The sequence below is a fragment of the Coregonus lavaretus genome (assembly GCF_964263955.1).
Source record: "Coregonus lavaretus genome assembly, chromosome: 30".
Lineage (NCBI taxonomy): Eukaryota > Metazoa > Chordata > Actinopteri > Salmoniformes > Salmonidae > Coregonus > Coregonus lavaretus.
This window is the reverse complement of record NC_140017.1, coordinates 30207089-30232418: the sequence shown is the minus strand read 5'-3', so window position 1 is coordinate 30232418 and position 25330 is coordinate 30207089. Positions and strand designations below refer to the sequence as shown.

The following is a 25330-nucleotide window of genomic DNA, read 5'->3' as shown; positions in this document are numbered from 1 at the left end:
CTACTCTTCAGCCATTGTATTTGAAAGTAGTCGTCTGTATTCAACGGTGTGCTGTAACACAGTAATTTCGTGAATTTCAATGAAAGCAGATTTTAGCCATCCAGCTGAATTGAACAATACCTAGACTGCACACGGATTGTAAAGAAGATAATTCCAAAAATAATAGCTTTATTTGGGCTCACGCGATATTAATATTAGCAGCAGGCTACGTGCGCAGCACAACATTCCAGACGTCGGAATAGAATCCAGCTTTCTCGCTGGCTAATTATATAGCTAGCTACTTTTTTGTTTATTTTCCCAATAACTTTTGTTATTAAACCAATAGGCTTTTCTCTAAGGATCAGGTTTCTATTTAGATGGCAAGCTTCCCAGATTCTGTAAACGAAAATGAAATAGGTAAGTTGAGATCCTTTTCACTATCTTGTGCTTTTGTGTTTTGGGAGGAGGGGTTGCAAACGTGTGAATATACAGCTCGCTAGCTAAAATGTATTAACCTAGCTAGCTAGGTACTATGTTACACCTTTCATCTGTCGGTGACGCCATAGATAGTCTTACTTAATTTATTTTCTATTGTAGGTTAAGTCGTTTCTTCGATAGTATATCATATTAACTAGACTAGAGACTCACACACTACAGTAACCGCCTGTCACATTAACCCTGCCCCCGCCGTTTATACCCAGTGGCCCCACACACCAAAGACGATATGGTAGAAACTCTGTGCCCACACACAGCGCGAGCAGTCCGCACAATGTTTTCCATGTCCTTCTCTCTGGTGGTGGCGGCGGTAACTACGTTTCTGCAGTATGACTCATTCCTCACTAGTCGGGGATGCGCGCTGATATATCTCAAAGCTGTTGTATAAAATTGGTGTTTTGTTGCAATAGTTTAAAGTGATATATCAAGTCTCGTTTACTTGGCCAACCGAATGTTTATGGTACCCAGTTAAAATAAGTTGGGCTAATAATATAAAATAAAATTGGTGTTTTGTTGCAACACTGCATAATAAATGAAAGTGATATACAGTACCAGTCAAAAGTTTGGATGCACCTAGGCATTCAAGGTTTTTCTTTATTTTTACTATTTTCTACATTGTAGAATAATAGTGAAGACATCAAAACTATGAAATAACACATGGAATCATGTAGTAACCCAAAAAGTGTTAAACAAATAAAAATATATTTTATATTTTAGATTCTTCAAAAGTAGCCACCCTTTGCCTTGATGACAGCTTTGCAGACTCTTGGCATTATCTCAACCAGCTTCACCTGGAATGCTTTTCCGACAGTCTTGAAGGAGTTCCGACATATGCTGAGCACTTGTTGGCTGCTTTTCCTTCACTCTGCCTCCGACTCATCCCAAACCATCTCAATTGGGTTGAGGTTGGGGGATTGTGGAGGCCAGGTCATCTGATGCAGCACTCCATCACTCTCCTTCTTGGTAAAATAGCCCTTACACAGCCTGGAGATGTGTTGGGTCATTGTCCTGTTGAAAAACAAATGATAGTTCCACTAAGCCCAAACCAGATGGGATGGCGTTCGCTGCAGAATGCTGTGGTAGCCATGCTGGTTAACTGTGCCTTGAATTCTAAATAAATCAGACAGTGTCACCAGCAAAGCACCCCCACGCCATAACACCTCCTCCTCCATGCTTTACGGTGGGAACCACACATGCGGAGATCATCCGTTCACCTACTCTGCATCTCACCAAGACGTGGCAGTTGGAACCAAAAATCTCAAATTTGGACTCATCAGACCAAAGGACATATTTCCACCGGTCTAATGTCCATTGTTCGTGTTTCTTGGCCTAAGCTAGTCTCTTCTTATTGGTGTCCTTTAGTAGTTGTTTCTTTGCAGTAATTCGACCATGAAGGCCTGATTCATGCAGTCTCCTCAGAACAGTTGATGTTGAGATGTCTGTTACTTGAACTCTGTGAAGCATTTATTTGGGCTGCAATCTGAGGCTGGTAATTCTAATGAACTTATCCTCTGCAGCAGAGGTAACTCTGGGTCTTCCTTTCCTGTGGCAGGCCTCATGAGAGCCAGTTTCATCATAGCGCTTGATGGTTTTTGCGACTGCACTTGAAGAAACTTTCAAAGTTCTTGAAATGTTCAGGATTTACTGACCTGCATGTCTTCAAGTAATGATGGACTGTCATTTCTCTTTGCTTATTTGAGCTGTTCTTGCCATAATATGGACTTGGTCTTTTACCAAATAGGGCTATCTTCTGTATACCACCCCTACCTTGTCACAACACAACTGATTGGCTCAGACGCATTAAGAAGGAAAGAAATTCCACAAATTAACTTTTAAGAAGGCACACCTGTTAATTGAAATGCATTCCAGGTGACTACCTCATGAAGCTGCTTGAGAGAATGCCAAGAGTGTGCAAAGCTGTCATCAAAGGGTGGCTACTTTGAAGAATCCCAAATATAAAATGTATTTTTTTGGTTTGTACATGATTCCATATTTGTTATTTCATAGTCTTGATGTCTTCACTATTATTCTACAATGTTTTGGCTGGGACTGTATGATGTCTCATTTACTTGGCCATAGAAAAGTTTGGTCATACGCACATCCTTAAAAACATTGGTGCTGGGCTAATAAAGAATACTAGTATAGAACAAGAAGGCCCGCACACTGTTAAAGCTCCCAATTCACCGCTTTATTGATCTTCGTCGGGTCATTTACTTGGCCAACCATATGTTTATGGTACCCAGTTCAAATAAGTTAGTTGGGCTAATAATATGTTGTGTATTATAGCTAACTTCATTTTCATTCGTTTACATTTCTAATGACATGTCAAATAACAAAACAGAATTGACTCTAAGAAGCTCTCAGTAAAAATAATTTTAGCATCAATTCTGACATTGAACATTCATATCCAGCTACAGCAGGAGGTCAGTATAGCCTGGTGGAATCAGCCTGATCTGTGTTCCCCTTTCTATTTCACTGGGAAGTGAAAATAGATTGATGAATGCAGCGACCAGGCTGGTGAAATAGAATGATGAACGCAGCGATCAGGCTGGTTCCACCAGGCTAAGGTCAGTTAGCCCCGAAGCATCTTTTCTACACTGTCATTCAGATGTTGCTCACAAGCACCATGTCATTGTGGTATTTGTGCTATCGATCCCTGACTGGTCTCTTGTTTCTGTTCCCAGGTAAGGCTAAGTTCATCGGTGAACTCTTAGTGCCTGTTGCTCCCTTCGACCAGAAGTCCGGGCGAGAGACCTGGACTGTAGCCTTTGCACCTGATGGTTCCTACTTCGCTTGGTCTCAAGGGCATCGCATTGTGAGGCTCGTTCCCTGGTCAAAATGCCTGAAGAATTTGTAAGTACCTGTACTAGGCCTAACCACATTCTTAGTTAGTACAATTGTGATCAGAAAATAACAGGTTAGGCCCTACTTCAAAGGTCTGTTTACATTTTGAGGGAGGCCTATAGAAGCAACTATTCCTTTTGAGTTTTGAAATTCAACTATGGCGTTTCAAGTTTCTGAATAGCCTAACTCATTTGTCTGTGCAACGAATGCACTGACTGGTGTGGAGTCCTATTTGGCAGAGACGGCAGTAGAGCGCAGGGGAGCAAGAGAGACAGTGATTGTGGCGTGTGCTGGTGTGTTGCTGGTGCCCACTGGGTATTCATTTGGCAGCTGCCGTGCCTGTTTCATTGTCTGGTGTTTTAAGGACCTTAGAGCGCTCCTCCACGCTTTTACTAGAACAGGTTGTACTGCAAACTTACGAAGGCCACTGCAGGGTAAAACGGGGTTGGGGGAAAAACTCCCATTGTAGCCCAAATAATCGCATACATTTAGTTTTCATGTTCATGCCCCTCAACAGACTGATCCTTTATTGATATTTCTCTTCAGAATTAGATATTTTTAGTTACTGTTGCTTAATTCCTGTCCCCTAATGTTTCTTACAATATGCACTTTTGTTTTGCTTGAATATCTTGATGGTGTTCTGTACTAGATTCTTCTATTTTTAAAGCAACAGCTGATGGTTGATAACGTAGAGTGGACTTTCATTAATAAGGAGTTCTTGCTAAACCAAGTTAGAGGAAAGAAAACACTGCTTCTTGTTATTCAGGAGTGGAAATATAGTAAAGGGCCTTGTGTTATTTTGGCCTATAATTTTGGCACGTTAGAAAAGCTGCTGTAAGGTGCAGTCAAACTTTTACAACAACGGTCTTGTCTTTGGCAAGAGAAAGCAACACATAGCAGCTTAGGGTTTTATTACTGTATCCTTATGTTGTAAAATAATGTTAGGTTTACTGCCATGAAGTCAACTTCTACGTGTCAGGCTGTAAACTCTTCTGTAAAAACGACATATCAAATCAATACTGGTCTGGACAGGAGGCTGTTGTAAATGCAGTATTTGTGCTTAATTCTTGCTGAGCTTTGATTGGTTCTCTGACAGGTTGTGTTTGTGGGGGGTTGAGACTAGGGCTGTGGTGGTCACGAAATTTCTTCAGCCATTATTTATTTTAGACAGGTCTAAAGAAGCATGATATGAAGAAAATGTTGTCTATTTCAGAAGAAAATAATATCATACTCTGAGTTGTCCTTATGTTAGTTCCTGATGTGGCTATGCCAAATGGCTGTGGGCTACACTAGTTCATTTAGCAGACAAGATTTGCTTATAATTCTGTGGCATTATTTTATAGTATGAAGAATACAATTGAACAAGGCTGAATAAAATATAAATATTTTATCCAAACTATTTGAGGGAGTGTTGAGCGGTTAACAAATAAATAGGTACTCCTATTTGCTTAATTTAGAGTTATTAATCTAACTTTACTTGTTCTACAAACGTTGGGCTATATGTTTAGATTTTTAATACATTGTAAGGCTGCATGATGAGATTCTAATGATGATTTGAAAAAAGTTGCTTGAAAGGCATGAGCTCTGCTTTGTTTTTTTGCGCAGGCTGCACACACTCCAATAGTCTCTCATTCACAATTTGACAAGCACTTGATAATGCCTCGAATTTCGCGGCAGCATCCCCTTTATGGCCGTTATGCACCCTAAAAAAATGCATGCCTTTTGCGCCCCGGAGTGCTGCGTTGTTCCCTTCTGTCTGAGTGTGCTGCGCAATCGGAAGCCCTCTCACTCACATGGCTCTCCGTCACGTGATTGGGTCTTTCTCACAGGCTACAAATTAAGACCGACACATCGGGAACGCAACTGCGCGCGTCCTTAACCAATAGGCCCTTTTCACGTGACGTCAGACAACTTCCGTTCTGCCGCGATGCAGGTTATGTTTACATCCGGTGTCGCTTAGGAACGCTTAGCTAGTAGCACATCATTATGGAGTTCACCCAGTCCCTTTCACATCTGCCACCAATACGACTTAACGACGTAGAACGACTTGCTGACAAGTGGTCCCTTACTTCAAGATCGAAGCTTGATAAAGGCTACAAGTTCTTCGTTGAAGGTTACCTGTTTGATTATGAAGGTACGTGTTTATCTTTATTTAGCTTAAATTAGCCCTATGCTAGCGAAGGTTATGAGCTGACGAGTTTCTGTTTTGCAGCCTCTTTTTAATATTACTGCTGTTTGTATCGACCGTAAGATAAGAGTCAGTAATGTATTAATGGCTAATGCTGCGCCCTTTCTCCCAATCACTGTATTGAAACAGTCTCAAGTGTAGTTAACGGTGAGGTGACAGTGAGAGGGCGATGTTACAGGTCCATGAAGAAAAATGAGGAGGCTCATCGGCTTCAGGTTTCTCAGATAAACAGTTCTCTAACATTATGATAAGATAGGTTAAGATAGATAAGTTTTCTTTTTGTTGTGTTTTGCTGCGGTTGCAGATTTAATAAGAATGATTCCACAAAGTTCCACTGTGGATCAGTTTGTTTCTCAGTCTGAGCTCTGATTTTGTATCATTAAACTTAATACACAACGAAATTCTTACAAACCGATGTGGGTTGTTGACGGCAATAAAGACTGGGAAAGATTCTGTGATAACTCAAAATGTTCAAATTTTCGATAAGTGTTGGCACTACTTGTCAAAGGTTTCAGAACAGCCAATTTTTCTTAATTAAAAAAAGAAATTGGGTTTTGAAAATTGTGTACAGTAGTTTATAATGAAACGCAGAAAAAATGTTTTGTAAGTACAGCACTAATTGTTATGTCTCTATGAACAGGTTACACTAGACTCTGCAGAGGTTCCTGTGGTACTCAATCACATGTCATGTTCCTGCTCTGCTGGGAAAGCACTATGTAATCACATAGTAGCACTTCTTTTTCAAAGTGCTCACTATGTTACCATGGGCTTTAAGACAGTGCCATTGCCTCTGTCATGCACCAGCGCACTGCAGACCTGGCACCGGCCTAGGACACAGGTCAGACATTATTTGTTACACTGATGCAGAACTTTGCAGTTTGTATTGACTTTTGACAATGTATTGTTCATCATTATTATATCACAGGGAATTGTACCAGAGGCCACCAATGATATGGCGGTGTGTAAACCAGCGGCTAAGAAAAAAACAAGTGTCAGAGCTGGTGTGAAGTGCACACTGTACCGAGCCACTTTTTTTGCCAAACAGATACATGGTTACTCTTATTTGTAATACTAACCAGGAGAAGGACGGCAGGCATAGTCGTGATCGTTTGTCACTGCAGGCAAAGCACCCTCTGTGCTGTCAGGCATCTCATGATCAGAATCATCCAGGACAGCAACACCAAGACGCTTTCTTGCTCGCTGGTAAACTGACTCCCGAGCTTGTGAGCCGCCTCCTATATGTGTGAAATTAACCATATGCTTGTCATGATACATTTTGGTAATCACTTTTCAGTCCCTAAAATGACAAAATGTAGCAGCTATATTGCATCAGGATTAAATTATTAAACATTTTGTACAAGTAATATATTATTGGATTACAGTAGTATTACGTTTAACGCTGTCTACCTATCCTTACCCCAATCATTCCAGTGGAATCTAGACGGCACTGATCCCTGTTTAATACGGATCCGTCCACTGGCCGATGTGTATCTATCCTCAGGGGGAAAGTGCTGACTGCAAACAAAGGTGCTCCCACGAAGAATCTTAAAACTTGGTCCCTCATCTCTCCTGATCGCCCTCACCCAACGGGCACGTATTTCTCCATCAACAGGGAAATCGTGAAAACTCAGATACGGGAATTTCTGTTTGTTGTTTGAACAAAATGGTACACTGCAATAGCATCTTCTCGAAGATTGTGCCATGCTTCGGTGTTGGATGGGATACTGTTGCGATACAGACACCGGGAGAAAAGAAACAGCTAAATTAACATTCAGCTTTGACCAGGAATCAATATTTATCTAGCTATCATGCACAACAGTATTTGAATAGGTGAGTTACTATACATTCATGAATAAACTAACTGCCTAACAAAGGGTTAGATAGCTAGCTAAGTAAACTTGTTACATTACAGCCAGGCAGCAATGTAACGCTACCTTTTAACGTTATCGGTATCTGGTACTAAGTTGTTGTTAGCTAACGTTAGCCCACTTTTAAGTAACTAAGGCAGTGAACAATTATGAATTAACAATAACGTTAGCAAGTTACAAACCATTGCATATACGTAAACATTATTACTCTTAACTTTACTAATTTAACTTAAACGTACCTTTTGGAATTTCTTCAAGTAGCTAGCTTGCTAGTTAGTGGTCAACAGTTGTATTTTCGTTGAGAAGTCTCAGGTTACGGGCGAACGGAAGTGAAGTTAACCTGCTACGCGGAAAGGCGGAAGTTAGATGACGTCATCGTGAAAAGGGCCTATTCCGAGGTGCATATTGAAGAACTTGTCCACATTTACTTTTCGTCAGCCAACAAGATGAGTAGGCCTAATGAACAGCAAAAGCACTAGCCTATGTGAATCTACTATCCCCCGTAGTACAAAAGTAAACCTATTCTATTCTGTACGAGAAATAAATATTCAGAACGTAGTCTGGGACAGTTGTGGGATGCGATAGATCCCAAATTAATACAACTAGCATCAAAAAACCTTATTTATGCAACCGATCTGAACGTTTAGCTTAAAATGTTGAAACTATTAGGCTATTTCTTCACATTATAAGCGCTTCAATTACGTACATGGTAGTATGCTATATGCGCGAATGTTCCATTAGTGGAAAACACCATTATCAAAAGTGTCCGCAAATTGTTGTTTACAGTCCTAGTTGAGTTCTTGGTCTCGTTCTAGAATATTCTAGTAGTTGTAGTTCATTACTTGTGCTATCCTTCCCTGTGAGGAGGAAACAGAGCGCAGTGTGCTGTGGAGCAAGCAGCCAATGACACGTGGCGTGTATTATCAGTTGCCTTTCTACAGAGCTGGCTATTTTTCCACACAATAAAGCCTTGTGACGCCTCCAGAACCTTTTCAACTTGTCTGAGCAAAAATAGCTTTTTGTATAGTAGACATGTTGTAGTACACTGTTTTGTCTTGCCTATTGGATGTTGTTGTGGTTAACTAGGCCAGAATGGTTGAGACAAGTCCTGTCCAGTGGAGAGATATTGCTAGAAATTGAAAACCGGTCAAGGTGTGGAGATGTGCTAGCTGCAAAATATAAGGCAAACAACTTCTATATTTTAAAGGTTAAATAGACAGATATAGACAGAGATATTCATATGGGAAGCCGGACGTGCTCCTCTAAGATGGCCTTTCTCAAAAGTTTTTGTGCCAGGGACCAGCAAGGCATGGCCTTCTTCCTCTGGAGACCGCTAAAAAAATAGAAAATTCATAATCGCCTTTTCTTTATAAAAACATTTTATTTATTTTTACTTTACACTAAATTAATGAATTATGTATTTACTTGGCTTCCTTCATGGTTTGTTTGTCTGTTTGTGTTGTACTCATGGGCAGTGTCTCTCTGTCTGGGCTGCCTTCAGGGGCTGCCTTCAGGCAGGGGCTGTCTGTCTATAAATGACAAATATGATTTGGTCATTATACACAATCACATTACCTGTGCTGTCAATAAAAACAATGTAGCAACTGTATCTTTATAAACAAATAACAATCTTTAATTCTATCAGTATATACAATGTAAAAAAATAAATAGATTAGTACAAGATGTGCCTGTCTCTTGGACACCAACATGTCAAACATCTTGCGGTTTCTCAAGGTTCTTTTAACAGCCAGTCTGCTGCAATATTTAGATTTGGTTGGAGCTAGAGAGGACAAGACGAATGAAGTCTTCACTGCCATCTCGCTGAGTTGGGGGTCTTCACTGCCATCTCGCTGAGTTGGGGGTCTTCACTGCCATCTCGCTGAGTTGGGGGTCTTCACTGCCATCTCGCTGAGTTGGGGGTCTTCCCTGCCATCTCGCTGAGTTGGGGGTCTTCCCTGCCATCTCGCTGAGTTGGGGGTCTTCACTGCCATCTCGCTGAGTTGGGGGTCTTCACTGCCATCTCGCTGAGTTGTGGGGATTCTCCGCTGCTGAATAACCAGAATGTGGAAAGGCACATCTCATTAAAACGAGTGTCCCGCATCCCTTTCATTCACGCCAAACTTGAGCAGCAGTCCTGTTGGTACAGAACTTGATATAACGGTCCCGTCGTAATCCATATCCCGTTATGTAGGCCTACTCGTTCAGAACACAGAATATTTCACCTGCAGCTGTATTCTGAGGCAGCTCTTTTTAAAACAAATAAATTATTCAAATATGTAGCACACACACACAAGAAGCGGGCATTTGAAATGTCACTCATCTAATTGGATTGCATTAAAGTCATGTGATCATTGCACTACATGTAACACTCCTTTCTCCCTCTCCTTTCTCTCCGTCACCCTCATTTCCCTGTCCTCTCTTTCTGTTCCTTTTCTTTCTCTGCCCTCTCCATCTCGCTCCGCATCTTTCCACATTACCCCTCTCCTTCCTCTCTTTCTATCCCACTCTCCAGCGGTGGAGAAGGCTCCAACGAAGCGGGCCCTCTGCGTTTGTCACTGCAGAACAGCAAGGGGGGAACAGTGGTGCCAGTGGGCGAGCCCAAGGAGCACACCATCGACTGCGGTGACATCGTGTGGGGCCTGGCCTTCGGCTCGTCTGTGCCAGAGAAGCAGAGTCGCTGCGTCAACATAGAGTGGCACCGTTTCAAGTTCGGTCAGGACCAGCTGCTGCTTGCCACCGGCCTCAACAATGGACGCATCAAGATCTGGGACGTCTATACTGGTGAGAACCAGATTAAACATGAACATCACGACCAGCTGGACTCCTTTGTTTTCACAGTGTGTTATTCCTAGTTCCATGTACCAATACAAGTTATTGAATCAGTAGGGAGGAAGTTGAAGCCTCAGGGAGGTTTCTAGGATCAACTTTCTCCACACAAATCCTGGGCTGTGTTTTCATTCCAGAAAATCCACCTCACCCTTCTACCTTTGCTCACTCTCACATATCTTATAGTTGAAAGCAGCACGGTAGAAATTGGGTGGGGCTGTTTACACCTATGTGTAGGGGAGAGGACATGATATCTCTTGCCTAGAGCTCAAATGGTGGTAGCTCGCCAGTCGTGTTCTAAATGGAATGGAGGGTTTTATAACATCACTGGCTGTGCTGTGTTTCCCCTAGGATTTTTTTCAGCAGCGGTGGCAATGTTAGCGTTTGGGGGGGGGGTCAGGCACATATCACATTTACGTTGTAACTTGGCACTCCAGGGTTTTTTCTGGATCAAAATTGGGCTTAGTATTTAGAGGCCCTCCTCTTGGCCGCAGATTTTGTTGTTGTTGCTGTTTTTAAAGGGAATTTCCTGCAATTATACACAATGTGTCACATGGTGCAGAGAGAGTAAATTGCAGTTTTAAAGCTTCTTTCCTGCAACTCTACACATTTTGCCATGGTTTATGCCGTGTTCTTATGCTATCTGAGTGACTCAAACATTATAACAAAGTCAATGGGGGCCCCATGCCATGAGATATATTTTTATTTGGATGATTCTTAGTTCTCAAAGATGATCTTGTTCTACATACATTTTGTAGTGGCAGCAACGATTTAAATGAATATAGGGGAAACACTGGCTCTGGATCATATGCCTGATTGCTGTGACATCAGCTGTTGCCCAGATGCAGGATTTTTTGGTAATCTTTTTAGCAGCCAGTCATTAAAGAGAGATTTATCCCAGTAGGGTTACATACGCCTTCCTGATGCACACAGAGTTATATAATTCGTTTTTCTAGTAGAAGAGCCAAGAGAATGCTCATTGTTCTGTTCCAGAAGTGAAACAAGGTCGCCATCCCATTCTGCCCATCTCATCTACCCACCCACCTCTAGCTGGCATCCTGTTTTATGGTCTGTGTGTTGAAGCCACAGTCAGTCGGTTATATAACGTGTTGAAGTTGATTTTAGCCCTGCTGGCTGTCTGCTTGCGCCTCCTCTCCTGCGCCCAGGTTTTTTACTGACACTCCTGATTGATGATGTTTGCCCACGGCCCCTCTCTCCCTGCTGCCAACACAGTGCTGACGTTACAACCCCGCCAGGACCCCCGCTCTCCTAGACTCATTGGTTCTCTCTCCCGCTCTCTTTCTCTAACACACCTCCATACAGGGCCCTTTAAACCTGCCCTTGAAAATGTATCTACCAGGAACACTGTATACGTAAATGCCTACGTATGTACAAAGGACAAATAGAATGCATGCATACATACAGTGCATTCGGAAAGTATTCAGACCACTTAACTTTTTCCACATTTTGTTTACGTTACAGCCTTATTCTAAAATGAATTAAATAGTTTTTTTCCCCCTCATCAATCTAAACAATACCCATAATGACAAAGCAAAAACAGGTTTGTACATTTACGTAAGTATTCAGACCTTTTACTCAGTGCTTTGTTGAAGCACCTTTGGCAGCGATTACAGGCTTGAATCTTCTTGGGAATGACTCTACAAGCTTGGCACACCTGTATTTGGGGAGTTTCTCCCATTCTTCTCTGCAGATCCTCTCAAGCTCTGTCAGGTTGGATGGGGTGTTGCTGCGCAGCGATTTTCAGGTCTCTCCAGAGATGTTCAAGTCCGGGCTCTGGCTGGGACACTCAAGGACATTCAGAGACTTGTCCCGAAGCCACTCCTGCGTTGTCTTTGCTATGTGCTTAGGGTCGTCGTCCGAAGGTGAACCTTCACCCAAGTCTGAGGTCCTGAGTGCTCTGGAGCAGGCATTAATGATCTCTCTGTACTTTGCTCCGTTCATCTTTCCCTCGATCCTGACTAGTCTCCCAGTCCCTGCCACTGAAAAACATCCCCACAGCATGATGCTGCCACCACGATGCTTCACCGTAGAGATGGTGCCAGGTTTCCTCCAGATGTGACACTTGGCATTCAGGACAAATAGTTCAATCTTGGTTTCATTTACATTTTAGTCATTTAGCAGACGCTCTTATCCAGAGCGACTTACAGTTAGTGAGTGCATACATTTTCATACTGGCCCCCCGTGGGAAACGAACCCACAACCCTGGCGTTGCAAACGCCATGCTCTACCAACTGAGCTACAGGGGACTACAGGCTGTCATGTGCCTTTTACTCAGGAGTGGCTTCCGTCTGGCCACTCTACCATAAAGGCCTGATTGGTGGAGTTCTGCAGAGATGGTTGTCCTTCTGGATGGTTCTCCCATCTCCACAGAGGAACTCTGAAGCTCTGTCAGTGACCATCAGGTTCTTGGTCACCTCCCTGACCAAGGCCCTTCTCCCCCGATTGCTCAGTTTGGCCAGGCGGCCAGTTCTAGGAAGAGTCTTGGTGGTTCCAAACTTCTTCCATTTTAAAATGATGGAGGCCACTGTGTTCTTGGGGACCTTCAATGCTGCAGACATTTTTTGGTACCCTTCCCCAGATCTGTGCCTCGACCCAATCCTGTCTCGGAGTGCTACGGACAATTCCTTCAACCCTCATGGCTTGGTTTTTGCTCTGACATGCACTGTCAACTGTGGGACCTTTTATATAGACAGGTGTGTGTGCCTTTCCAAATCATGTCCAATCAATTGAATTGACCACAGGTGGACTCCAATCAAGTTGTAGAAACATCTCAAGGATGATCAATGGAATCAGGATGCACCTGAGCTCAAATCCAAGTCTCATAGAAAAGGGTCCGAATACTTATGTAAATAAGGTATTTCTGTTTTTTATTTTTTATAAATTAGCAAACATTTCTAAAAACCTGTTTTTGCTTTGTGAAACTTAATTCCTCAAAGTCAAATGGTTTATAGGGAATTTCACCAAAACCAATAGTTAAGCTATAAAAAAAACGGATTACTGTGGCTTTGATTTCTTTATTTCATGGCTGAATATGGCCGGTGGCATGACTTTTGGTAGGATTTGGCTTCAGGCACAATTAGGGTGTTATTGTGTTAACTATTATAATAGATTATTATACCCCAATTTGGATTTGGCCGACTGTTGGCAGACTATTTGAGAATGGCTATTGTAATTGAGTCCCATCCTTCCCTCAATGGAACCAGTGTTTAGACTGAGTATCAGGAAGCAACAAATTGCAGGGATTAAGTCTGGATTACTCTGATTGCACTTATTGTATGTCAGTCTACCCAGAGGGTATTCTGTGTCACTCTGACTGTCAACACCAGGCCCAGCCTTTGAAATAGAGCTGTCCAGGGCTTCAACTCATCAGATAAACAACAAAGAGCACAGTCAGTGGGACTAGTTGTTCAAATCAAATCAAATTTTATTGGTCACATGCGCCGAATACAACAGGTGCAGACATTACAGTGAAATGCTTACTTACAGCCCTTAACCAACAGTGCATTTATTTTTAACAAAAAAAGTAAAAATAAAACAACAACAAAAAAAAGTGTTGAGAAAAAAAAGAGCAGAAGTAAAATAAAGTGACAGTAGGGAGGCTATATATACAGGGGGGTACCGTTGCAGAGTCAATGTGCGGGGGCACCGGCTAGTTGAGGTAGTTGAGGTAATATGTACATGTGGGTAGAGTTAAAGTGACTATGCATAAATAATTAACAGAGTAGCAGCAGCGTAAAAAGGATGGGGTGGGGGGGCAGTGCAAATAGTCCGGGTAGCCATGATTAGCTGTTCAGGAGTCTTATGGCTTGGGGGTAGAAGCTGTTGAGAAGTCTTTTGGACCTAGACTTGGCACTCCGGTACCACTTGCCGTGCGGTAGCAGAGAGAACAGTCTATGACTAGGGTGGCTGGAGTCTTTGACAATTTTGAGGGCCTTCCTCTGACACCGCCTGGTATAGAGGTCCTGGATGGCAGGAAGCTTTGCCCCAGTGATGTACTGGGCCGTACGCACTACCCTCTGTAGTGCCTTGCGGTCGGAGGCCAAGCAGTTGCCATACCAGGCGGTGATGTAACCAGTCAGGATGCTCTCGATGGTGCAGCTGTAGAATTTTTTGAGGATCTGAGGACCCATGCCAAATCTTTTCAGTCTCCTGAGGGGGAATAGGCTTTGTCGTGCCCTCTTCACGACTGTCTTGGTGTGTTTGGACCATGATAGTTCGTTGGTGATGTGGACACCAAGGAACTTGACGCTCTCAACCTGTTCCACTACAGCCCCGTCGATGAGAATGGGGGCGTGCTCAGTCCTCTTTTTTTTCCTGTAGTCCACAATCATCTCCTTTGTCTTGGTCACGTTGAGGGAGAGGTTGTTGTCCTGGCACCACACGGCCAGATCTCTGACCTCCTCCCTATAGGCTGTCTCATCGTTGTCGGTGATCAGGCCTACCACTGTTGTGTCGTCGGCAAACTTAATGATGGTGTTGGAGTCGTGCCTGGCCATGCAGTCATGGGTGAACAGAGAGTACAGGAGGGGACTGAGCACGCACCCCTGAGGGGCCCCCGTGTTGAGGATCAGTGTGGCAGATGTGTTGTTACCTACCCTTACCACCTGGGGGCGGCCCGTCAGGAAGTCCAGGATCCAGTTGCAGAGGGAGGTGTTTAGTTCCAGGATCCTTAGCTTAGTGATGAGCTTAGAGGGCACTATGGTGTTGAATGCTGAGCTGTAGTCAATGAATAGCATTCTCACGTAGGTGTTCCTCTTGTCCAGGTGGGAAAGGGCAGTGTGGAGTGCAATAGAGATTGCATCATCTGTGGATCTGTTGGGGCGGTATGCAAATTGGAGTGGGTCTAGGGTTTCTGGGATAATGCTGTTGATGTGAGCCATGACCAGCCTTTCAAAGCACTTCATGGCTACAGACGTCATTCTGTTAGATGGAGAATTCATTTTATTTAACCTTTATTTAACCGGGTAAGCTAGTTGAACAAGTTCTCATTTACAACTGCGACCTGGCCAAGATAAAGCAAAGCAGGGCGGTAAAAACAACAACCACACAGTTACATATGGGGTAAACCAAACGTACAGTCAATAACACAATAGAAAATATATATACAGTGTGTGCAAATGTAGTAAGTTATGGAGGTAAGGCAATAAATAGGCCATAGTGCAAAATAATTACAATTATAATTTAGTATTAACGCTGGAGTGATTGATGTGCAAATAGAGATACTGGGGTGCAAATGAGCAAAATAAATAACAATATGGGGATGAGGTAGTTGGGTGGGCTAATTACAGTGACAACCCTCTTTCTTTTCCCCTCTTAAATTCTTCTGTTTTTTTCTCTGCTCCATCTCACTCTCAACTCTTTTTCTGTGCCTCTGTACAAACTGACAGCGCTCTCGTTACTTTTCGCATGGGTGTGGAACCCACACTATTCTACACCCTTTACCACAGAGGGAATAAAAAAAATGCAGCTGTGTGGCATTTTAATCCACAAGTCATGACAAATTCCCCAAGGCTGTGTAAACAGAGGTGGTGGAGTTGACCTACAGTAACTTGTCTGCTGTGTACCTCATTAGTTTTATTATTAACTCTGGGGTTGTTTGCCTTTACAGGAAAGCTGTTGCTGAATCTCATGGACCATACAGATATAGTGCGAGACCTGACTTTCGCCCCTGACGGCAGCCTCATGCTGGTCTCGGCATCCAGAGACAAAACCCTGAGGGTCTGGGACCTGAAAGATGACGGTAAGAACACTGAGCCCTGAGGAACACCTTTTGATTTAGCTTGACTCCATGTTATTATCTTGGAACTGAAACCGTTTTTCACAGTTTCACATAGTTAATGTTTTTGTTAGAGATTTGTTCAGCTGTGCCAGCAAGCCACACTGATCTGTTGAGGTCAAGATGATTATGATCCATGCAGATGTCATTTTTGTGTGTTGGGCTAATACACATCCACACACATGAAGCTGAAGAAGAAGGTAGCATGTGATAAGTTCCAGTGGAATGTGGAATTTGCTACTGCTGCGGTTCCACGTTGAAAGGCCCATCACCCCCTGCATGTATTCTAAGCTCACATGAGCAGAGAATAATGTTAAAATTGGGCCCAGGTCCAACGAGGTCTCCTGAATAAAAGCCTGGGGGGGGGGGTATTGCCTAGGGCACTGACCTAGTTTCTCCTCTTTTGACCAAAACAGTCATGTATCCAGTGATTGATCAAGGTCAGATCACCACTAACACATCTGTTTTATCTGTGATTCAGTGTTTTCAAATGACTTAAGCAACATACACAAGCAGTAGGATTTTGTATAGTTTTTGTAACTTTAAACATGAAACACCACAAAGCTAGTCTCCAGAGCCTAATTGGAAAAACCTCAATTTTACCATCTAAGCCCATTAATTAAAATAGCCCAATTATCCCAATTGAAATCCTGCAGAAAATCCTGTAAAGCTTGGAAACATAATCAGCAGACATTCGTTATACTGTTACTTCATCACAATAATAATTTTTCTGTCACATGTACATGTCATAACAAGCTGTGATGCTGTGTTGTAGGTAACATGGTGAAAGTGTTGCGGGGTCATCAGCACTGGGTCTATTGCAGCGCATTCTCACCAGACTCCTCAGTCCTCTGCTCTGTCGGAGCCGGTAAAGCGGTACGTACACCTGTTCCCCCTTCGCTCCCTTTTGAGATGAACTGCTACTCTGTGTGCTATTGCTTGTGCCTAGTTATGCTCAATGACCTACCAATGAAACACTCCCACCTTCCCCCATCCCCTCAACTGAATCTTGACCGTTATGCTTGGTGTCATGACTAGTTCAACAACCCTGCCTGTAGTTCGGTTTGGCATTGTTTGAAATACAACTTTGGTATTAAACAAATTATCACACACTTTTGTAATAGTTCTAGTATTTATCCTCTATCTACAATCCAACTCACAATCTAAACTGTTCATTTGATGCTTTAGTATGTGGGATGCAGATTGCTATGCTTTATTTGATGCCCTTTGAACCTCAATGCAGACCCAAATCATTCAAAGAAATGTTCTAAAGATTTTTGGATTCCCCTTTTGATACACTCTGCCTGGCATTTAGTAAATGGTATGCAAGGAGAAAATTAGATGGTTAGCTAAGTGGCGTAGTCCCCAAGATGGCTGCCCAGCCAGTGAGGGATCGGACCCCAATGACTTGAGTCAAAGATACACACTTTGCAAGAACCTTATAAACATGCTAGTAGTTAGTTACTGTAGCCAGTTCCATCCTCCTTGTGCAGGGTGCAGCTAGATTGTTGTTAGGCTGTGTGTGTCCATAAGTGTCTTGCTTTCCCTGTCACAGGTGGCAGGTGTGTGAGTGTTTTTGAAGGGAGGGAGCGCCGCGCTGACATAAAGCAGCCGGTGCAGACCGCTGGCTGGTGGCACCAGTGCCACTACTACTGCCGGGCTGGGACGCACTGTGCCCCTGCCCAGGGGGCAGGGCAGCCTTGCACCTACCTGACCGCAAGGTCTCCCGTACGTAGGTGCTGCTGTCTCCATGTTTGTCTACCTCCGCTGTCGTAGTTCCTTTTATATCCGTTATAAAACAGTAATTTTAAATGGCAGGAAAGTAAACCCTTCCCAACCACACGGTCCCTTACCCCTCTCCCTTACCCCCCCCCCCCCCCCCCCCCCCCCCCCAACTGTACTTAATTAGAAACCCTGCCTATTATAGCACACCTTAACTGACATTTTGTTAGGTTTGTAGTTTTTTTGTCAGTTCAATGTCAGTCTCGCCCACCCACAGTCTCTAACTTGTATGAATGACATTGATTATTTGTCTCTCCATAATGAGGCTGTTAGCATCAGTTACTGTAGTTTGATAGCCGCAGTTCTCCCTCATCCTCCTGACTTCTCTCCCGGGTCCCAAGTTTAAGGGCCAGTCAGCACGCCCATCTCTGTTGTGGCCACCCCGCTCAGCCCCTTTTGTAATGGAGTTAGTGTGCAGGGGCCAGGTCATTGTTGGCGTAAATGAGAATTGAAAGGACTCTTTGTGGCTCCGCAGACTGTCTTCCTCCCCATAAATGTCCGCCTTTGTCCCAAATTAACATGGACAATGTTGGAGTTGAAAAAACATGATGTAAGTTAGTGAATTCCCTATTTCCTCATTCAACTCCCCCAAGGAAATATCCCACTTTGACAGAAAACAAACACAACAGTTAATTATTTTCTGTGACCATAGTGGGAGAGGAAGAACAGTCTCTCATACATTATGACTGAAAACCAGAACACATACTCGTCATAGTACGGAAAACAAAACTGCCAAAACATTCAAACTGAACTCTGAATTGCATGAACAGAAATGTTATAGAGAACTGAGCCTCATTTAAAAACGCCACAGAAAACAAAGGAGGTAACTGTCTGCCATTTTGGAGCAGATTTTCCTCATACATTCACTGGCAGTTGCCTGTCTTATAAACTGTAGAGCTGTGTAGCTCGCCTAAAATGCAGGCAGTAACCTCACCTTGGGTTCCTTTCATTTCACACTAACGCTAGAGGAGGGAGTAGAGGAGGGAGTAGGAGAACATTATGAACTGAAGTAGCCCCCAGAAACCATTGACATTGATTTTGGAATGGCATTTATCTACTTTAGCTGAAATGTTGCACTTGCTCAAGTGCAATGTTTGCAGAACTCCTTGTTACGTTTGGAATAGGCCTATACAATCTTGTTTTGGTTCTAAAAGTTACAACGAAATTCCACATCACTGTTAAAGCCTCTCTAGAATTTGAGTTTAATTTAGATTTGCTCTGTTCTGCTCAATTTAAACTTTTAACAAACGACAAGGGATGTTTCTCTTGAGCATGCATTACATTGCACTGGAGCAAAGGAACGTTCAAGCCCATATGGCTGACTGTTGAAAACCGTGTGCAAATATGTGTGTCCAAAGGCGTCAACCTTTTGGCCATCAAATGTTTTTTTCTCTTGCAGTATGTCTCTTCGTAGGCTTCCGCCGGAGGTGCGAGCCTATTGTAATCACAGTGAACTAGAACTCTGAAAGGGGAAACCAGTGGAGTAACATTATGTTACCTTAAGTTACTACTTGTTTTATTTTCTCCTTTTTCTGTAGACTTAAAAATGTTAGTATTGAGAAAATATTGTAATTAGATATTGATATGTTTTAATGCTAGCCTACGTCATAGAAATGACAATTTTATGGAGCACAATTTTAGCAGCTATGTTAAAAAACCAGATATGCAGTGACATGCATTTTGTTACATAACATAGCATTGCTGCTTGAGTAGCATGTGCTTTATTTTGTGCATTGTTTGGTCTGTAGTTCAACACATAAGCCATAAAATGACACTGAGCATACAATGATTTTTCTGTTCATTTCTTGCTTTATTTTTGTTGCTTAATTTAACTACTTGTAATTTACATTCCATCTGTTTTTGCATTTTATGTTAGTCGTTTTTAAGTTAAGTGTTTTAAGTTGTTTAAAATGCTTGTCCCTGCATAGCGTTATTCTGTGGGCTATAACATGGACCTCTTCCTTCTCTAGGTGTTCCTTTGGGATATGGATAAATATTCCCTGATCCGGAAGCTGGAGGGTCACCATAACGACGTAGTGTCCTGTGAGTTCTCTCCCGATGGAGCCTTGCTCGCCACCGCCTCCTACGACACCCGCGTCATCATCTGGGACCCGCACATGGGCACTGTGCTAATGGAGCTAGCGTAAGTCAGACACACACACACACACACACCAGGAACTAGTGCAAAGCAATGACACAATGATGTTGTTAAGACCTTGTTCAAGGTTTCTTATCTCTGTGTTTTTCGCTCCTTCAGGCACCTCTTCCCTCCCCCCTCGCCCATCTTTGCAGGAGGGGCCAACGATCGCTGGGTACGTTCCGTAGCGTTCTGTCACGATGGCCGTCACATCGCCAGCATCACTGACGACAGGTAAGGAACAAAGCTTGAGACCTGTGTCTGGTGCATCAGAAGGGCCCAATAAGGAAAAGCTCAGCTTTATAAATGTTTGAGGTTCTTCTAGCTAATGCCCACTTGTTCCTCTCGCTAAGGTGTTCTCTTCTACCTCAGGTGTAGTGCATGTGCTGGTGTAGATTTGTAATATTTGTGTTGGCCATAGCTGCTTCACCACACCCATTTGCGCTGTCACCCACACGGTAAACTGCGTGCCCTCACTCTCTGCTGATGAAAAAGTGTTAGTGTTTGCTGCAGTAGCAGAGCGCTGTGAAGCAGAGAGAGAGAGAGAGAGAGGGAGTCACGAGTCTTAATGGGGTCTGAGTGAGAGCAGAGCTGTTGCAGCCAGGCAGGGCCCCCTTTGGGAATTGGTCACATGACCCTCACATGACAGCCATTAATCAACCGCCGACTTGCTTCCTTCTCTCCTTAGCCCCACCCTTCCCTTCGTTGGTTAGGCTGCTAAGTGTTTACCAGTGAGAAGGCAGAGAGGAGGAACGAGCTTCACAAAATGGCGGACACAACAACAACAAAAAAATCAGCCACATCTTTCAAGATTAGATTTTCAGATAGGATGAGGATAAAACATTTGATTTTGTACAGTTACATTTGATTGAATAGGGAAAATAAATATTATTTTTGGGGAAATGTGTAAATTCTTCTAAAGTAGGCTTCTTTGATTTAGAATTGACCGAACGTTTTTCACTTAGAAAATACAAGACCACTGTTGAAGCGGAACAATATGAAGGAATCCTACAGTTCAGTTTTCATGTGGTTGTCATGTGTTTATGCTCTATTTCAGCCAGCCTGTTTTGGCCCTAGTGCAGTTCCCATGTGATCTGTGTCAGCTGTGTCTGACCAGCGCCCCTCTTGCGGTCTCCCTCTCCCTCTTTATTTTCTCCTTCTCTCACTCCTACACACCCACTAACTCATTCTGTCCCTCCCTCTCTCCCCAGAATGGTGCGTTTCTGGACCATTGATGAGAAGTCTCCCCAGGCCATCGCTCCCCTCTCTAATGGCCTCTGCTGTGCCTTCTCTACTGACGGGAGTGTCCTCGCAGCTGGGTGAGGCGCACACACACACACACTCCTACACACCTACCTACACCTCCCTGCCATATACACATCTACACCTCTCCACACACAACCATACCCCAGTCCATTTAGATACTCGAGGGGTGGGGGATTAATCCTGTTTGAGTCTCACACACCCTAGTCTATAGGCATGTGGCAGGTGATCAATCAAGACTTTATGTACTGCCAAAAACTGGTTTTCCAGCTTTTTATTTGCATGCTATAGGAAGCGCGGTGGCCCTGTATGTTGATGGTTACACCCAGGCTCTGGGTTATCTTACAACGATGCTTCAACCTGTTCTGTTAGACAGACCATGGCTACCTAGTACCTACCTTTCAGTGCTATTGTGAGGGATAGATCGACATGGAAATAACTCTCTCTCTCTCGCCCCCTTTCTCTCTCTCTCGCTCAGGTCTCGAGATGGCAGCGTGCATTTCTGGGCGTGCCCAAAGAGCATTGCCAGCCTGCAGCACCTGTGTCGCATGGCACTACGACGGGTCATGCCCACCCAGCAGGTGCAGACGCTGCCCATCCCGCCGCTCATACGCTCCTACCTGTCTTACCAAGATCTCTAGCCCTCCACCTTCACCCTCACCACCCAACACATCGCTCGCTGGAAATCAATGAATATTTTTATTTTTAGTCATTTAGCAGACACTCTTATCCAGAGCGACTTACAGTTAGTGAGTGCATACATTTTCATATATTTTCAATATTACCTTTCTAATAAATAAAAAAACACAGGAAAAATAAGATTTAAAAAAAGAACAGAAGATAAAAAAAGTTGATTTACAGGCGAAGACCCCCATGCTATTCTGTGGCAAGGCAACTTCTTTCTCTATGTGTTTATTTTTTTAGGTTTACTTACATGTGAGTGCACTCCACGGTCCCCCTCAGGGAGCGTTGTTGAATGGTTAAGTTATTTCAGTGGCCTGTCTCTCTGCATAAGATGGCCTTACCAAATCAGTCACCTCTGGATAGTTCTACATTCTTCCTGCAATAGAGACTTGTTCGCTGTAGATAATTGGCCTAGTGGTGGTGAAATGTTGATGTGCTATCTATCTTGGAAGTGGTTGTTTCGCCACACTACGGAGAAACCATGCAACTCCAGACTTTACTGTAAGGACTAAGCTTGCAAAATTCCAGGAACTTTGAGTAAATTCCCAGTTTTTCCGGAAATCCAGGTTGGACGATTCCCGGAATCAGGAGGGAATAAGTAGGAAATCCAGAATCCTCCTACCAGGATTTTTGTGAAACCAGGAAATGTTTTGAAAGTTCCTGGAATTTTGCAACCCTACTAAGGACTGAGTGAGAGGATGAAGGAGGGTTCGTCCCAACGCTGTGCTTTATATTCAGTGGTTCAGAGAGGGACATGAAGGGTTGAGAGGTGTGTATGGCCACGTGTATATGTATGTACAGTGTGTGTACTGTATGTACAGGTAGATCTGTGTGCGCACGCGAGCCAGGGGAGTCAAACTCATGTTGCCACGCGGGCCACATTCGGTCTTCGCCGAGGTCCGGATGGCTGCACTTACAATTATTATATTTCCTCTGTCAAAATGTGTCAAATTGTCCTCTTTCCATCGCTTTTGTAATTTTCGATGCTCCCTGACTGTCTAGCTTTCATTTCGATTGCCTGTTAGAAAGCTGGACAGAGTGAGGTGACTATAAATGTAGCTCCATTATCCTTTCTACACAGTTTCGATTTGTTTTGGTCATTTCAATATCAATTGAGATTGTTTTCCCTTTAAGTTTTTTATTTTATTTTTTTTAATAGCTTTTTTATTTAAAAAATAGTAAAACCACCTGCGGGTCAGACTGAATGCGCTCGCGGGCTGGATCTGGTGTTTAACACCACTGTTGTAAGTGAATGACTGTGCTGATAAGATTGGACCTCCTGCTGCAGAAGGCCTGCTGGAACCCTCCCCCAGGGATGGAGGGTAGTGTAGTGCCCTCCCCATGTTTTCTGCTACCCAAGATCTCCCCAGATCTTAACCCTCACTCACTCGCTGCCCCAGCTCTTCAACACGCTTTTCTTTCCACACTTCCTGCATCACTCACGCCCAGGAGGGCATAGACGGCCTGTAGCCTCCACTGTCTCATCTCACTCTCAAACTATAGCGACCCATGGCCTGACCTGTTTTGGTTCTCATAATATGTATATTTTTTACCTGTAAAGAAAATCTGTATAGACTATTAGTGTGTGTGTGTGTGTGTGTGTGTGTGTGTGTGTGTGTGTGTGTGTGTGTGTGTGTGTGTGTGTGTGTGTGTGTGTGTGTGTGTGTGTATATACACAATATATTATAAATACCTATTAATATACCAGTATATGAACATATCAGGGGGCATAGTATGTTTTTTACTGCTGTTTCATTTTGATTAATTTTTTTCTCTGTACATTGTTTTCTCTCGTTTAATGTGAAGACCTATATATGAATGAATGACACAATCTCTTATTGTACATTTTACATTTTAGTCATTTAGCAGACGCTCTTATCCAGAGCGACTTTTCATACTGGCCCCCCGTGGAAATCGAACCCACAACCCTGGCGTTGCAAGCGGCATGCTCTACCAACTGAGCTACAGGAGGCTAGAGTGTAGTCTGTGCTCCTTCAGAAGTGGTGAGACGGTGAAAGTGTGAATTATAGTGTGCCCTAGGACTTATTTGAAAACACAGAAAAAGCCTAAAAGGCGGTTACCATCCGTATGCCTAAAAGGCGGTTGCCATCCGTATGCCTAAAAGGCGGTTGCCATCCGTATTAATGACGGTCTGAAACCCATGTTCAGCACACACCACTTTTCTCTCCTGTGTTGTGCTGCTCAACTCTAAAGTGGTGTTTCTAAGTGTAAGAAATAACCTATAGGGGAGAGCTATACAAAATCTTCTGAAAATAAGTAATCTTCACAGTTGCCATTTGTAGCATGGGATCTTCATTGATTGTGACATAATACATGACTGGCAAGCCTTTGAAGGCTTACTATTATATGCAGACATTTGATAGTAAATATTTAATTGGGGAAACAAAGGAATTATTTTCAAGTCAGCAGAATGTTGAAGGGCCAAATGGAATAGTATTAATGGTCTACTTTTTGTATTTTGTCTGTTGACCTTGGTAATGGATACAGGCCTGCTGTTAATCAATCTTGTCAATACGTTTTCTGTCTAAAGTCAATGCTGATGCCAAAGGTCTCTCTTTCTCTCTCGGTCTATGGCCTGTTCTTGTCAGTCAGTGACTTTTGTCTCTCATGGCTAAAACTTGAAACTCTTGTGCATCTGTGAATTTTATTTTATTTTATTTATCCTGTTAGTAAAGCCGTAAGGCTGTTGTCTTCAGTAACCGGGTTGGTTGGTGGGTTTAGTAAAGCATTTCCTGATTAGATCTAGAGCAGGTGAATGCATCCAAGTGCTGGGTTCTCACCAGTGTTGGGGAATAGTAAACTACATGTAGTTCAACTAGTAATTTAACTACATTTTGCATTAGTTTGGTGGTAACTTAATTCAAATCTAGGTAGTGTTTTCTTTAGTTAATATTTTTTTTTGCCATGTAGTGGTGTAGCTATCTACTAAACCTATATGGGTGAAGTAGGCAATCATGTCCTTTCTTTTTCGGGATCAGACCTGCCCAATTCTCAATTGAAACATTGTTTTTGTGTTTAATAGGCTAAATTACACATTCTGTTAACATATGACCCCAAAGTGATAATTTCTTGCAATTTATAGTCTAATTTTTCACAATGTAGTTTTCAAAGTTACTTCAGTTAAGTAAACAAGGGGTCACCCTTTAGTGTAGCTTAACTTAACAGTGTTAAGAAATTGCTAGCTTGGTAAACTATCATTACAGAATAGCTTCCCCAAAACTGGTTCTGACAGTATTCGACAAGTGTCTTCCCAAAGTGATTGAAAGGGTTTTGGTATCCTCCAACCATTGCAATGTAAAAGAGAAGCTCCAATCAATGCAGTATACATAATTTAAATGTTGAATATATCTAATTTAAATTAATGCAGTCTTTAATCTTTTTTATGGTCTGTTTCATGTATGTATTGTTTGTGCATTTATAGTTTGAATAAAGGCTTTAAAAAACAA

The 25330-nt window shown here is 42.9% G+C and overlaps 1 protein-coding gene across 2 annotated transcripts; it reads left to right on the top strand.

Annotated features, from left to right (window-relative positions):
* On the top strand, positions 1 to 25330 carry LOC311105499 (WD repeat and SOCS box-containing protein 1-like). 2 transcript variants are annotated; one of them, XM_084147668.1, is made up of 9 exons: positions 1 to 396; positions 3159 to 3327; positions 9887 to 10155; positions 15830 to 15961; positions 16773 to 16873; positions 19750 to 19922; positions 20037 to 20150; positions 21128 to 21235; positions 21658 to 25330. In XM_084147668.1, the coding sequence occupies exons 1-9, from the start codon at positions 357 to 359 to the stop codon at positions 21818 to 21820; spliced, it is 1269 nt and encodes a 422-aa protein (XP_084003794.1). In that variant the 5' UTR covers positions 1 to 356; the 3' UTR covers positions 21821 to 25330. The 2 variants fall into 2 exon arrangements, with proteins under 2 accessions (XP_084003794.1, XP_084003795.1); XM_084147669.1 differs by lacking the exons at positions 1 to 396; positions 3159 to 3327 and adding an exon at positions 6212 to 6344.

What these genes read in the sequence shown, in the direction of transcription:
- LOC311105499 (XM_084147668.1), top strand. Translation starts at nt 357, where the DNA reads ATGGCAAGCTTCCCAGATTCTGTAAACGAAAATGAAATAG. An exon ending in GATCTGGGACGTCTATACTG is followed by an intron (nt 10,156 to 15,829) that starts GTGAGAACCAGA and finishes TTGCCTTTACAG; the next exon opens with GAAAGCTGTTGCTGAATCTC. An exon ending in ACTGTGCTAATGGAGCTAGC is followed by an intron (nt 19,923 to 20,036) that starts GTAAGTCAGACA and finishes TCGCTCCTTCAG; the next exon opens with GCACCTCTTCCCTCCCCCCT.